Source organism: Epinephelus fuscoguttatus, linkage group LG2 (assembly GCF_011397635.1).
Source record: "Epinephelus fuscoguttatus linkage group LG2, E.fuscoguttatus.final_Chr_v1".
Taxonomy (NCBI): domain Eukaryota; kingdom Metazoa; phylum Chordata; class Actinopteri; order Perciformes; family Serranidae; genus Epinephelus; species Epinephelus fuscoguttatus.
In genome coordinates this window covers 17,795,191-17,810,535 of record NC_064753.1, presented here as the reverse complement: position 1 = coordinate 17,810,535, position 15,345 = coordinate 17,795,191, and the positions used below count along the sequence as shown (strand labels likewise).

The window sequence follows — 15,345 nt, the reverse complement described above, 5'->3', positions numbered from 1 at the left end:
CGAGCAGGATGGGAGATAGATGGGTCCAACAAACCTTGGACTTTCACCCAGGAGCTCGCTGCTCACTTCCAGTTTGATGGTTGAGCCAAACCATGATGTTTTTAACCATGTGCTTTTGTTACACAAGGAAATAAACATAAAAACAAGATGTTTTACATGAGCAGAATCTGTGCATTTCCTATGAAAACAGAGGTGTATTTTGAAAAGACACAATGCATGTAACAAGCATAAATTGACATGCCGTCCTAAAATATCAACAAGAGACGCAGGAGGCTACCTAGCGTGTTTAATTTAGACGTGAAAGGCCACTGAAAAAGCTGTGATATATGATGAGTTGGGATGAGAACATGTTGCAATATCAGCAATCACCACAGTGGACTGTTTGCTAAACCCCTCCCCCGGACAGCAATGGGCCAATCATAGCTTAGTAAATGTACCTGGCCTGTCAAGTTCTGAATTTTTTCACGTTAAAGGTGAGTGGTGTGTGTTTTTCCCCTTTCAAAAATGAAGAGCAAAAGTTTATTGTTATCCACTCTAACACAACGCTTCAACTGTTAGCATGTCAGAGTAACAAGCTCACTGCATACTGTAGTTAGTGTTACTGCCAGAGCTGAGGAGCACATAACTAAACTGAAGCCTCATTTCCACCTAACAGTCCTGTTCAGTCCAGTTTAGTTGATTAAATATTAAAATTGATATTTCTGTGTTTCCATTGTGAGAAGTTGTGGATGTACCAATGGAATCATCCATTCCATTACATCCTCTGTTGAGATACATAGCACACTAATCCGATACTAGAGGATGAAGATAGAAACCCTGCAGTCCCTTTATTAGTCAAGAGAGAATCATCACTCTTGCTCTACAAGCACTCAATGCACAAACCACAAACCCAATATCTTTAAAAATCCCATTGATTGTGACTGTATAGACTCCAGCCTGTTCTCTTTTGTACTGAAAATGTTGGCCTGCAACCCCATTGTGTGGACAATCAGAGAGGTGCAGACATTCCTGTGCATTGCCCGTGAAAAGGAAATATAACAAGGGCTGGATGGAGCAGTGATATGGCTATTACAATCTGGTAAGAACCCTGCCTCCATTTAGGAGTACCATCTGCAGTGGAAACGCTTAACAGATCTAGACGTTAGGTATGTATGTGTACGAGTTGCATACTGGTTCTAAAGGTAATATGCCATTATATACATTCACTCTATATAGAGCACTCCCAGTTCCCTTGTCTCAAAGTGGGGTTTTTGAATGGGTTTTTTATCACATAACTGAAATAAGGTCTGAGGTAAACACAAGCTTAAGACATTTTCACATTTCGTTCTTCAGCATAAAATACTTCAGTGAATACCCCACTCTTGAACTTGGAAGTTTTTATGTGTCTTTAAAAACCTGGTTGCCAACAAGCGGCTAGGGATGTTAAGTAATGCGATTGTGGTGTAGTCTGTTTGCAACCTAATGTTCGCTTTTTAATTCTGGCAGTTGCATTTAGGCTAGAAAGTCATTGAAGTGGTATTGATTTGTGAAGATTATCTTGCTGAACACAACACAAAAGTATCATAAACCTTTGTTTGCCACACAGCTTGTGTTCTGCAGTAATCCAAAATTAAATGGAAAAATGGCCTTTTGACTTTTTGACGAGAACCAGGGTGATGCTAACTAACATTCTCACCCTGGTGTGCTCTGTTGGATTTAGGAAAGTTTTATTAATTGAGATAGCATTATGTTGACTTTAAGCTGACTTTTTGCCTGTGATATGCAACTTTAGCCTCTGTCTTCAGCACAGCATCATATATTTAGCCATCAAGTGCATGTTTAAGAACGCCTTACAGAGTTTTTGTTGTAAACCAGTCAGCTGTAAATATTAAAAAGTCTTCTGAAGACAGCATTTTCAATCAATACATGAAGTTAGCCTTAGCATAGTTAGCCAGCTAGCTATAACTGATAAAATCTGCCAGTGATGATTCTCATTTCAGCCAGCAGAACTGATGTTCAGCAGCCAGAAATGAGAAACCCTACTTTTGTTAACCTCTTTCTGATATCAGGGAGCTATTGTTTAAAAAATATCACTGTAAATTTGAAGTGGTTAATCTGCTCCTTGGGAACTTCATAGTGCCATGCAAGAACAGAAAACTTGAAAGGCACAGCAACAGTAACTAAGGCGGGCGTGGTTTAGCAAACAGTCACTTGGAAATGCCATTTAATCCAGTGATGCTACAGCTAGAGTTGCTCTTCAAAGACAAGTCGATAGCTAAAATATATTAGTCATTGAATTTAGGTCATTTATTTACCGTGCTGTTATCAGTAATTAGCATGTTGAGAGCTCCATTAATGAGTGTTGGAGAGTCTTCTGTTATGGTGTCTCTGTATCTAGTGATTCTGTTGGCCCAGTTATGACTCACAGAGCCATTCCAAGCAGCCTGCAAGACAGTGGAATGCACCAAAATTACAACTATTATCCCTCTTTCAACACGTGAAAAATAAGAGTATCCAAGGCCCATCTGGAGAAGAACCCCCCCCCCCCTGCAGGTTTTGACCTTGGGTTCAGGTGCAGGGGCATCCTCCCCTTCCCCTGGATTAGCACTTGCCATCAGGCTCTGCTCCTCTGGGGCCTCTTCTAGCTGCTGACCAGACTCTTGGCTGCCTGGGGGCATCAGTGTCTCCAGCTCATGGCTATCGCTGCACTCTGGCACGTTGGAGGGAATGGGGCAACCTCCTCGCCTGTACTGAGGGGTCACAGCTGTGGAGTCCAAGCCCCCAGACACCTCTCTGTTTGGAGGAGAAATGAAAGGGATAGTGTAGGGGTTGGGCACAATACAAGACTAAACATAGTACAGTTGCCTGGGTTGTTTTAGCTGGCTCTCTTTTTTACAGCAGTTGTTCCATGCAAGTCAAAAAACTAAAATGTGCTTAGGTATTGGACAAGTGCTGACACTGTAGAGTTACCTCACCTGGATTTGCCATTTCGAAAGCTGAAGCACATGCAGAGGAGGATGCATATCAGTCCCAGACACACACCAACTATGATGCCTGTCACTGCGTGGATGTCCAGCTCTGTTAAAATATCACACAACACGGAATAGGAGGGAAAAAAACGTAAGAATTAATGTAAACAGCAATCCAAGTTGGCACATGGCTGAAATGTCGCCACTCCCAGAAATATCTGCCATATTGCTTTTCATGTGTGATCTGTTGCCAGGAGCTTTGGCTCATATCTAGAGCTCCAGCTTAAGAAAATATTAAGAATTATAATAACATATCTGGATTGAAATACTATTTGGCCGGGGTCTGATGTAAATGCACACTGCATATTGATTCCTTCATTTAAGGCAAAGTTACAGTATAGTGAAGAGATATGAGGCAACACTCAACGAGGGACAGCAGACCTTCATTGATATTCATTTATGCTGGGTGTCTTTGGCAGTCTGGACATTGAGAGGAGAGGAAACAGATGGCAGGAGCTCTCACCCACCCACCAGCCATCTCACTCCCATTCACACTGCATACTGGCAACACTATTACAGTCTATGTGAACAAAATAAACCTGTTACTCTGTCTTATTAAGGATTTGGGTACAACAAAAATGCATTTCAACTGCTTATTGAATTTAGGTTTAATGTTGGGATATTCCAGATACTTGATCCTTTTGACAGTCAATTCCCATCTAATTTGCACCAAAGAGTTAAATAGGAGCATGAAGAGAGAGAAGTTAAATGCTTAAACTAAACTGTACACTTGTTTTTATTGCTGGTGGTTCACATAATAGTTCAGTATTTATGACTCCCTCTGTTTAAAGACAAAAGGGGCATTTAATAATTACAGTCAAAGCTAAAGTGCTGACTGATCGAATAAAAAGTGTGTAATGAGATTGCATGCTTAAACACAAAGTGACATGAGAGTAAAGAAAGTGCTTTTCACAGCAAGTCTGCAAGGCACAGAGAGCAGTAATTCAAAGATCTCCCCTGGGGGTCGCTGATGAGGCTGCCCCTTTGATATCCACACTTAATATTGTCCTCAAAATGCACCAGAGTAGGAGAGGCGAAATAACAGTGTCCTGCCGAGCTCCACTTTCTCCGCTGGCAGGGACAAATTACCCACTTTAATAGGAAACGGTCTGTGTGTGTGTGTGTGTGTGTGTGTGTGTGTGAGAGAGAGAGAGAGAGAGAGAGAGAGAGAGAGAGAGAGAATTTGTGGAGTGCTTACGGATGCAAAAATGACCATAATATTATGAATCTTAGAGGCAACCGAATATCTATCTGTGAAATTTAACCACCACTTCTGAATACTTTGCATTGAAATCAAAATACTGCAGAATTTATAGTGCTGAATTATTTAACTTTCAAAATAATCATATATCTGAAGTTGTGTGGTTTGGATTCTGCTCTTTGAAATATCCAGAAGGTTAAAAAAGTGATGCCGTTTCAAAAACCTGATTTTGAATTTAATCAATACTGATTAAATTTCAAGGTAAAGTATTCAGTGGGTTCTGAATTTCAATTTAAATGATCATGAATTATTTGCTTCCATATCTGCTTTTCAGAACACAAGGGCATAGGTTTTATTTCAAAATTGGGAGATACACATATGGAGCAGGGCAACACAGTGGTTAGCTTTGTCTCACAGCAAGAGGGTTCCTGGTTTGAACCTGGGGTGGGGGTGGGGGGGTTATGGTGTAAATGTCTTTAATTTTATGTAAGTCCCCTGCACTTTTCGTGTTGTTATCAGTGAGGGAAGAAAGTAAAGGGGGCACCTTCCATTCAAGTGCATTGAGTGGCCTCCCCTCCTAATATCTACCTATGTCAGAGCATGAAAACCTCTGGTGCAAATATAGGGATTAAAATAAGGAACAGAAACAAAATTATTTGTGTTACCTCCCTTTCCTATGCACTGAAAGTCAAAACCTAAAATTAGTAGTCACGTTGTTGTTGTTGAATAATCATCAATTAATTATGTGATATCACTTAAGTATTCCCCTTAATTAATGCCTCTGCCCTTAGTAAAGTGATTAGGGTTGTCCCTCTCTCATTAAGCATCTTACACCCTAGTGACACTGAGACTGCCACTGCCTCACTCCTTCTGATGTCAGTTTCCATTCACAGATTTAACCTCACTTTCCTGAACTACTGCCTCTACTACCACAACCATGACTACTCTTTCCATTGATTTTAAAACGACTGTGACCAAATTTCTTATTTTTACTGTCACCTGCATGTGTGCCGCCATTTTTTTCATTGAACGACAATAAAATGGAATTGGATTGAATTAAATTGAACTGAATCGAGTTGCATTGAGCTGAATATATGTGCTATTTGAAACATACCATATTTCTGATGGGGTGTGTGAACATCCTTTACAGGTGAATAAGGCCCTGGCCCCACCTCAGTAGATGCTCCCAGCTTAAAAAAGTAACGGGTGCCCCCGGATAAACCCTGGACCTCCACACTAGTAATGCTCCCTGAAAAAGAAAGAGGGGGTCAAGGCCCACCATTAATCACACAGTTTCACTCAGGCACTGAATATTATTAAATATTAAACAATATTATGGGGATAAAGGAGTAAGTTATGCTTTAACTGAATAAAACATGTGCCAAAAGTTCATTGATTAACTGTTTTCAGTGCAGTGAAGAGGAATCGTGTCATGCCAGCTAACACCCACCATCCTGAGAGAGGTTCTCCCACAAGTGCTCAGGCTGGCTGAGGTTGCCACTGAACAAGATCCTGTAGCTGACGATGATACCGTTAGGCTCCAGCGGAGGGCGCCAGCTCGCCAGCACAGAGGAGGAGTCCAGAGCACTCAGCTGCAGCTCCTCAGGAGGTGTGGAGGGCCCTGAAGGAGAGAGGAGGACTGGGTCAGTAATTAGAGCCCAGAAATGAGGCCTCACAGCTGTGGAATGTATATTGTCTTGGTGGGGGATTTGACATGTTGTGTGACAACCATCTGCGTCCTTGTGTCCCTGCCACCTGGGTACAAGAGAGAGGGGACAAGCAGGGCAATGGGGGAATGGGCTGGGGCTCAGGTAATGATGCATGGCAGTGGAGAGCGTGGCGGGTGACTGGTGGTAATAATGTCATTAAAAGCAGCCCACTCTCCACTCTCCACCCTTACTTGGCTTGTAGACAGGGCTGCTGGCCGATTTCAGCGCCACTACTACACCTGGGTGTTTCATTACAGCCAGTTATCAGCCATCAATGCCAGCTACTAATTCCCATGTCTACTGGCCACTGGCCAGCCAACACTCTGCTCTGCATGTGAGTGAGCACACACACACTCTGACATGCACAGGCACATGCATATATTACAGTACCTGCAGGCTTCAGAGAGCAGATATGTAACACCTTTACCTTACTAGCTGGAGACCAAGGTTAAAATAATGAAATAAAACTCATGTGGAGCTAATCAGTCAAAAATTTTAAAAGCATGCATGTGCACTTCAAGAACAAGACAAAATAAATTATTTATAAGGGATATGAGGTGATGTATTTTAGCAGAAACAATGAAGAGATATTTGCGACATATTTCAAGATCAACTGTAAGTCGAACACTTGACAGGGTAAAAAACTCAACTCTTAAATAACTGTATTTTGGGTTGATTTTAAATCCATTCAAAAGGACCAAGACCCTAAAATTTAACCTCTCACTATTTTTTTTACCTTTATTTAAACAGAAAACGGTCACTGACCTTGCACTCTCCTCCCAGAGGTGTGTAAATGTGTGTATTCCCACAGATTTACACACCTCTACATCTAGTCCTGTAGCTGCTGAGCATAATTACACTCTCCATACCTAGTTCCCCTTGAGGTGTTTAGGGTCAACTATCTCCATCAAGGGCACGGCAAAGGTTGTGAGGGTAGGAAGTGTTTATATTAATCAATATTAAGTGAGGGAAAAAATGAATGAAGTTGAATGAAGTTACCTACTAATTTCCACAGCAAAAAGCTTTATTCCCTATGTGATAGCTGTGCAAGCGTCAGAATGCCTGCACCTATTAATAATAACTTTATTTACAAGAAATCCTTCAAAAGCAAAGTTACAAAATAAGCAGGATTACCACCTCTTGGTTGTATGCTTCTGCCAACAAGTCAAGTTGCAGTTTACGTCCATGTCTGTTCAGACTCATATGTAGCTATGAAAGTAGACAGTGCTTCAAATATGGATGGCTGCAAAGAAGCTACAAAATTCAAGGTGGACACCCAAGATTAGTGTCACCAATTCAGCATCTGACCAAATGTCTCCCCTTCTGTTGAATAATGGACAAAAAAAATGGGTGGTTGCTTTTTACCTTTAGTAGGTACTACACCTGACTTTCAAAAGTACGTACCGTTGCATGCAGCATCCACACAACTGGGACATACTACATCCTCGTAATGTTATGTCCGGAACCTTGACCTTCTTACTCATGGAGAGAAAACAAAATGCGTTCACCTAGTTCGCCAAAGATGGAGGTCAACCCAGTCAACTCTGATGCTGTTATTTTGCAGTAAGTAATAACTGCATACACTGTAGATCATAACATATTATATTCACAATAGTAAAACTACTTAGGATATACATTTCTCTCTCATTGTCATTTAATATATATGCCCTTTTGTTGTTGGTTATATTTATGATAATTGTATTCAATTAAAGTATTTCTATTTTTACAAATTGACTGGTCCATCAGTCTCCTGAATAGGCTGTCATGCATCATTGTGACTTCTGACAGCAAAGGATTGTGGGTCAGAACAGCCAGAAAAGCGTGCTGGCTTGCATACTGCAAAATCCATCTGGATGTAGTAGAACACATCCAGGCACTCTGCACACTGCATTTGACACACTATGTGTTGGGACATACTAAATCTTTTTCTGGTAGACTATATAGTATGGTAGTATGGGAATTATTTCTGCAGAACTTCAAAGTGAAGTTGACCTTTGATCTTTTAGATATAAAATGTCATCAATGCATCATTTTATTCTATTAGACATTTGTATGAACTTTTGTCACAATTAACTTTTTTACTTTTGGCCAAAAACATGTTTTTATGAGGTCACAGTGACCTTTGACCACCAAAATCTAATTAGTTTATCCATGAGTCCAAGTGGATGTTTGCGCCAAATTTGAGGAAATTCCTTCTTGGTATCCCTGAGATATCAAGCTCATGAGAATGGAACGAATGGATGGATATAGAAGACATAGAAGAATAAAAAGTAAATAAAATTAGTGAAAAATCAAGTCCATACCCATTGAGTGCACAGTTGCCCACGTACAGTTTCACACGGTGTGTGTTTGAGATACAGGTCATAGGAAATTGCAGATTAAATAGTCAACTGAACCCATTAAGAAGAGCAATGTATTCAGACAGAGCTTTTGTGAATTTGATAGTATGATTTCAGCCACAGCGATCTGTTGCATGTTAGCCATTTTTCTGTTGTTATAGCGCCATGGGTGCAGATCCCGGGGGGGACGGGGGGGACATGTTCCCCCCAAATTGTCCCCCCCAATTCTAAATAGCTTAAATGATTGAAATTGAACAAATGTATACAGTAGTCCCATATACTGGGAGAAAGGGAAGATGATGAGGAGAAATGGGAATCCGTGAGAGGCGAGAGATGAGAACGTGAGTGGACATAATATGCCTGAGACCCTGAAACTAGAAGTAGCATTAACTAACAGCGAAGCAGTGAAAAGGAGGGTGATGGCTGGTTCCATGTACTACTGGCTGTTTAAGAGAAATAAACAGTAAAGATAAGCATATGATTCTCTTTGTGGTGCTTTTTGAATGACTTGGTGATGGTGATGAGCCTCTATGAAATCATGAAATATGCTGGTAATCTCAAGCGCTCTGTGGGCATGATTTGCACGCGTGCAATTAAAAAAAAATCACAACTGATTGTGTCCCCCCCAAACTTGTCATCAGATCTGCACCCATGTATAGCGCCACCCAGTTGCCAATTAGAGTTAAGTTTCTCCAGTCACCTTGAGGCGTCCTGTTTTACATATCTACCAAGTTTAGTAAAAATCAATATGACGGTTAGGCCTAGATAAGAAATTAGCTCTCTAGCGCCCCCATTTTGTTTGATGGGGTCAATAACGGAGGGGTCCCCTCAGATTATGTGTGGTCATATGCCTACAAAGTTGCGTGGTGATCGGTGAAACCCTTGAGATGTTATACACCTTTATGGGATGAGCCACGCCCTCTGCAATATTCATTGCCTTATAGAAGCTCAGTTTTAGTAAGTTCTCCAACTTTTGCCAAGAGGGAACTTCAGATATTGGTCCCTAGATTATGTTCACCGAGTTTCATGCAGATCGGTCAAACTTCCTAGGAAGAGATCGATTTTAAGTGTTTTTCAAAAAATTCAAAATGGCGGAAAATCTGTATAACTGGAAGTTATGGGTTCTTGAGGCAAATTTGTTCCTCATGAGGAGAGGCATCTCTGTGCAAAGTTTCATGTCTCTACGACATACGGGGCATGAGATAAGCCCATTCAAAGTTTGCAATTTCAATCGGTTGCTATAGCGCCTCCCTTTGGCCAATTGATGTAATATTGCTTCATTCGCATCCTCCCATGACCCTCTACCACTGTGCCAAATTTCACATGGATTGACCAAGTCAGTGAGGAGAAAAACGTGGAACAGACACACCCACAGACACACAGACAGTTTTCGTCATTAAATAGAAAGATATTTACATCACCAAACATGTCTTAAAGGCTACAAAATACTCCAGGAAAATCTTCAGAGCCTTTATCACTGTGTCTTTAAAAATGCAAACAGACTTCACTGACTACACTGAAACGAGCACAGCAGAGACTCACGGTCAGACAGGGTAGACTCCTCCACCGTGCTGCTGAACGGTCCCACCACGTCCACTCCATTAGACTGCACCGCCAGCTCGTAGCGGGTGAAGGGCCTCAACGCCCCGAGCAGTATCTCCTGCGCAGAGCTGCAACACACAAACACAGCAGAGTCCTGAGTGTGTGGTGTATGCTTCATATTCTGCGCTGACCTGTTGGACCGCTCCAGGCTACAATACTTATTACCTTTATATTGTTAACTCTTATTACCTGCCTTCTGCTTGACAATCATTGAATGTTTCATGTTTATGTTTTATGTGTGTCTTATGTATGCTAAGAATTGTAAAGACAGGAGGGATATGGGGTAAAACTCTTGGCATAGAGTAGAACTAGTCCCACTTTAAGAGTCAAGGGTAAAATCAATGCAAGGGAAATATTACGTGATTCATTTTGATTACTGTATAAATGATGGTTAATAATGGAGCTACTCAAAGCTACTTAAAAGAGCTCTTACAAGAAGAATGTGTTTGCTTTTTTGGTGCTTGAAAGGCAGAAACCAAGATGCTCTTAATATAGGAGCCAAATATGTTATTGGGAGGTTTGCTTTTAACTGTGTAATTCACTGTGTAGGCATTGGGAGGGCACTGTACTGTCACCTGGTGAGTTCAGGTATTTTAGGATGTGACCTCACTATGGTCATCAGGTGTTTGGCCCGGAAGGGCAAATTGTTTTTGACCGCAATGGCGCGGAACGCTACAGTTTTGTTTGTTTGTTTTGTACTGAATGTCAAATGTGGATGTAATAGATGGACTTTGCAATGCACACGCAAAATAAATGTTACGGTGATGCAATGCAAGAAGCTTCATGGACTCTGCAGGCAGGGACAAATTACCCACTTTAATAGGAAACGGTCTGTGTGTGTGTGTGTGTGTGTGTGTGTGTGTGTGTGTGTGTGTGTGAGAGAGAGAGAGAGAGAGAGGGAGGGAGAGAGAGAGAGAGAGAGAGAGAGAGAGAGAGAGAGAGAGAGAGAGAGAGAGAGAGAATTTGTGGAGTGCTTATGGATGCAAAAATGACCATAATATTATGAATCTTAGAGGCCATTTAACCACCACTTCTAAATACTTTGCATTGAAATCAAAATACTGCAAAATTTAGTGCTGAATTATTTAACTTTCAAAATAATCACCTATCTGAAGTTGTGTGGTTTGGATTCTGCTCTTTGAAATATCCAGAAAGTTAAAAAAAAGTGATGCAGTTTCAAAAACCTGATTTTGGATATTTGGATAACAAAGGTAGCGTAGCGTGTCCAGAAACAGGCATGTCAACCCTGGTCAAATACCTCAGTAGCTAGTAATAGACTTAGCTCCTTTAACAACAGTCAAAAACCATTTGCCCTTCTGGGCCAAACACCTGATGACCATAGTGAGGTCACATCCTAAAATACCTGAACTCACCAGGTGACAGTACAGTGCCCCCCAGTGCTGACGCAGTGAATTACACAGTTAAAAGCAAACCTCCTAATAGCATATTTGGCTCCTATATTTAAAGATGCAAAAATGTGTCACCTAAAAGAAACGTCCTTCTGGCTCTTCCGAGAAAAGATATGAAAGCCTATATTGGAATGCCTCTACTGGGTGTCTTTATTTTTTTCTGTAAATAATGTCATGCTACTTCTGCAGATGTTTAATCACAGTTTCGTTACTTGCAAACACTGTTAAAATGCCCTTTGCAATGTTAACATTAATGTATAGGAAGTTATGCAGGAAGCAGTATTGTCAAATGCTGACCATCAATTATAGTGACAAGGTTTTAGATATCCGGGCCATCTCTTAAACATTGCAGACAGTGATTAGTCTCTGTTGTCCAGTCTGGTTTCTAACCTGGTGTAATAGGAGACCAGGGAGGCGTTGGTGGTTCCTGCTGGGCTGCAGCGCACTGTGTAGTTGATGATGCGTACGTTGCTGAACCGTGGCTTCTCCCAGCGCAGCCAGATGGAGGTGGAGCTGTTGGCCATAGCTTGGATGCTGCTTGGGGGCAGCGGAGGAGGGCGCATGGGCGGCGGTGGCGCTTCAACACAGATATACACATTATTTGACTTGATATGATTTCATTGTTTATTGTCCAATAAAAGTGATGCCAAGTATGTTTTCTTTTACAAGACAATCATACATTCATATATTCATTTAGGTATGCATGCACACATGCAGTAAGAGGAATATTACTTCGGTCATGGATCTTCTCCGTCCTTCCCTTCCACACCGCAGCTGCTCCTTCTATCTGCTTGTTGAATGCCCAAACTCTCACCTCGTACTGCCGGTCAGGCACTGATACACACACACACACACACACACACACACACACACACACACAGGGAGAAAGACAAAAATAAAAACAACAGCTACACATGCTGTGTACATATGTTACAAGTGAGCCATGTATTTATATGCGTGTGACATGAGGCCTTAATTGTAATTTAAAACCACTCAATTTTGAATATAAGACAGCTTTTGAATGAGATGCCAAACTACTTATTACTTTTTAAGAGAGGCATCTGCCTGTTTTTACTTCCTATTTAAAAATGTCTTTCAATGGAATGCAACACTCTGATAGGACAAAAGTGAAAAAAACATTTCCCTTGCTTAGAATTAACCAAGGCTATCCAAAACCTACTTTGTGTGTGTCTGCAAAAAGCGATGAGTCATTTTCAGGTGGGCATGATTTAATTAAACATTAGCTCAAAGCTGAATGCAAAGTTAGGAAAATGGCTGTGAAAATCTGAAAGCAGAACCCAAATTGTGTTTGAAGAGGCCTGTGTCAGAAACTCACCCAGCCCAGTGAGGAGATGATACCTGGCCTTCTTACGGAGCCTGATGGTGTGAGTCTGTGTCGTCCTCTCTCCATTGGCTGATTCGTCAGCCTCCACCTCTCGACAGGACAGCTTGTAACCAGAGACTAGGGTGTGATTGGGCGAGGGATGCCATGTCACATTGAGTGTGTTCACCCTGGCTCTGACCTTCAGCTCAGTAGGAGCAAAGATCACTGAAAAAGAATGACCAAGAATTCCACATGATAACTTTAACACTTCACTCCAGCTACATTTTGACCTGTTGCTTGTGGAAAACATCACTGTCTACATCCACACAGTACTGCTACTAGCTGATATGTCATATTCTGTGTGTATGGTACGCAGTTCTGTGTTTGTAGTTAAAAAATGAATGAATGAATGAATGAAAGTTTAATATCTTGATAATGCTATTTGAAAGTGCTGTATGTAACTCTAGAGAAAGATAGTTGCCTGTTGAGTCTCTTTCGGTTGGCGATTCGGTCCGACTGGCAACCGAAAGTGTTGATTTGACAACCTGGGAATGAGACTCAATCAACAACCTTTCTCCTGTTACATTCTGCATCCTAAAAAATACTGTGGCTCCTTTGTTACTATGGTTCACAATATTATAAATGACAACATGTTACACCCCTGACACACCAAGCCCGGCAAGCCATAGGTTAATGACGGGTTGTTGGTGAACGCCTGTCGCCCTAGTTTTTACGGTGTGTCCTGCACTGTTGACACTAGTCAGCTGTTTTGTTTTGGGGTTTTTTTTAAATTTTCGAGCCAATTCAGCATGTTGAATCGGCTTTGGACCCCGCAAAGCCAGGCCTCCAAGAACACTGCTCGGCCTTGCTGCCAATTTCTCTGGAAACTTTTCTGGAAATGGGAAAAGCATTTCAAAAAAATTAAAATTACTATGTAAAGTCTATGAGCTGAGGGGGAACTCGTGCATAGGTCCAGCGAGGGAAACGCAATAGCGCAGTTTCAGTTCAAGTAAATCTGGAAGCTAAAAACTTTTTTGGTGTATGCACCAGTAGAGCAACTCCACTGGAATTATTAGGCGCCATCTTGGCATCCAGTATCTATGGTCAGAGGTTGTGTTGTTAATGTGGCTAAATAGTGTTTTGAATCTGTCCTGCTTGTCTTCGATTTCCTTTTTGAATGATGAGTACAGACTATGGCCGCCTGCTGGTATGGGGAGTTCTTTCCTCTCAGGCAGGTGCAGAATTTACATGCTATTAAGTCATTGGCTGTAGTCTTTGCATCAAGTTAAGTGTAATTTTCTGGCATCACAGGCAACATGAGGAGATGCAACATCTTTAATGTCAGTTTGGTGTGTCTGGGCCTTTACATGTCTTACAAGTGGAAAATTGACATATCAAAAGCTTATGTATGTTATGTCTCTCAAAATTCCATTTCATTCCAAAGATCATACTACAACATCAGTGGGAATCCAGACTAAAACATAACAGCACAAACAGAGCAAATGCTCTGAGAATCAGGCACAGTGTCTTCCTTACCCATGCTGTGGTCGCTGTGGTTGTAGTGGGCTAATGTTTGGTGCTGTGCCCACTCAGAGGGCACCCCAAAGCCGACGCCTGTCCCAGCTGCTATCCTCACTCGGTAAACCTGGTTGGGCTGCAGCTCTCTCAGTGTGAACTGAGTCTCATTACCCCCTACTTCCACTGAGAACACAGTGTCCACTGTGGGAACACACAATACACACACTCACATGTATCTTCTAATGGAGTATCTAATTATTGTGATGTTCTGAAAGGTTTCTTTAGAGAAAATGCACAACTCATGGAATTGATGATTTAACCGGTCATATTTATCACACAGGGAAAAAGTACATGTTCTTCGCTGTTGTTTCTCTATGAATTATTATATTGCTGTTTTCAAGGACAATCTGGGATGAAAATTTGGTCCATTCACAGTTAACTTCATCTCCCTGCACATTCTGGAGAGCTGGCCATTTAGAATATTATACTGTATATATAACTGTCAAAATATTCTTGACCCTATCGCACACATTTCTGAGCCTTTGCACCCTTAAGCTTGAACAATTATCAGAAACAGAACAGAAATATACAAAATGAGTAAAGAAGACTGTTAAACTTGTCCTTCTCTATGAATAACTTATGTAAAGACGGCAAAATGGGTAGTTCTCCTCAGTTACACTAAGTGTGTCACTAAATGGCGTGTTAACTGGCACTTAAAGATACAGTTTGTAACGTTTGTCCCATTTGCTGAAACAGTCACTGCATTCTGAGAGAAGTACATGAGACAGATAATTTGTGAAAACAAATAACGTCCCTCCTTTCGTCCTACTGCCTCTAATGGCATTCATGGCATTCATTCATGGTCCCCAACCTAGCTGTCAATCATAGCCCCATGAACTTTGTCCAAAGTGTCACACTAGGCAGTGCCGATCAAATATGAAAAGAGAAAGTAGGTCTGGCTGGTGAGCAGTCCTTGGTACTCCTGTTTAACTGTATCCAACATGGCAGCCGGGTCACACACTTTCTCATTTTACAGTTAAACAGTTCACTGTAATATGTTTCTGAAAACATTTCAGGCGAGAAATAGGCAATGCAGTTACTGAATCTTGATTCATATTTCAACAGCACTACCTAGTTTGACAGTCTGACTGAAGTTGCCGAAGTTAGCTGCGTTAGAGACTTCTCAGCTCTGACTGGTTGTTTTAACATATTATCTGTCTCATTTAGTGCTGTAT

The 15,345-nt window shown here is 41.4% G+C and overlaps 1 protein-coding gene across 2 annotated transcripts in view; it reads right to left on the bottom strand.

Moving 5' to 3' along the window:
* The window catches only part of igdcc4 (immunoglobulin superfamily, DCC subclass, member 4), a 73,645-nt gene that overhangs the window by 10,664 nt on the left and 47,636 nt on the right, over window positions 1–15,345 (bottom strand). Inside the window, exons 10-19 of one of the 2 annotated variants that reach the window (XM_049600230.1) lie at window positions 14,129–14,311; window positions 12,605–12,817; window positions 12,001–12,102; window positions 11,659–11,845; window positions 9,800–9,927; window positions 5,660–5,830; window positions 5,324–5,458; window positions 2,955–3,057; window positions 2,541–2,772; window positions 2,295–2,423 (exon numbers count right to left, since the gene is read on the bottom strand). In XM_049600230.1, the coding sequence (XP_049456187.1) occupies window positions 2,295–2,423; window positions 2,541–2,772; window positions 2,955–3,057; window positions 5,324–5,458; window positions 5,660–5,830; window positions 9,800–9,927; window positions 11,659–11,845; window positions 12,001–12,102; window positions 12,605–12,817; window positions 14,129–14,311 (1,583 nt within the window). The remainder of the gene's footprint in view (window positions 1–2,294; window positions 2,424–2,540; window positions 2,773–2,954; window positions 3,058–5,323; window positions 5,459–5,659; window positions 5,831–9,799; window positions 9,928–11,658; window positions 11,846–12,000; window positions 12,103–12,604; window positions 12,818–14,128; window positions 14,312–15,345) is intronic. The other variant, XM_049600235.1, reaches the window with a different exon arrangement.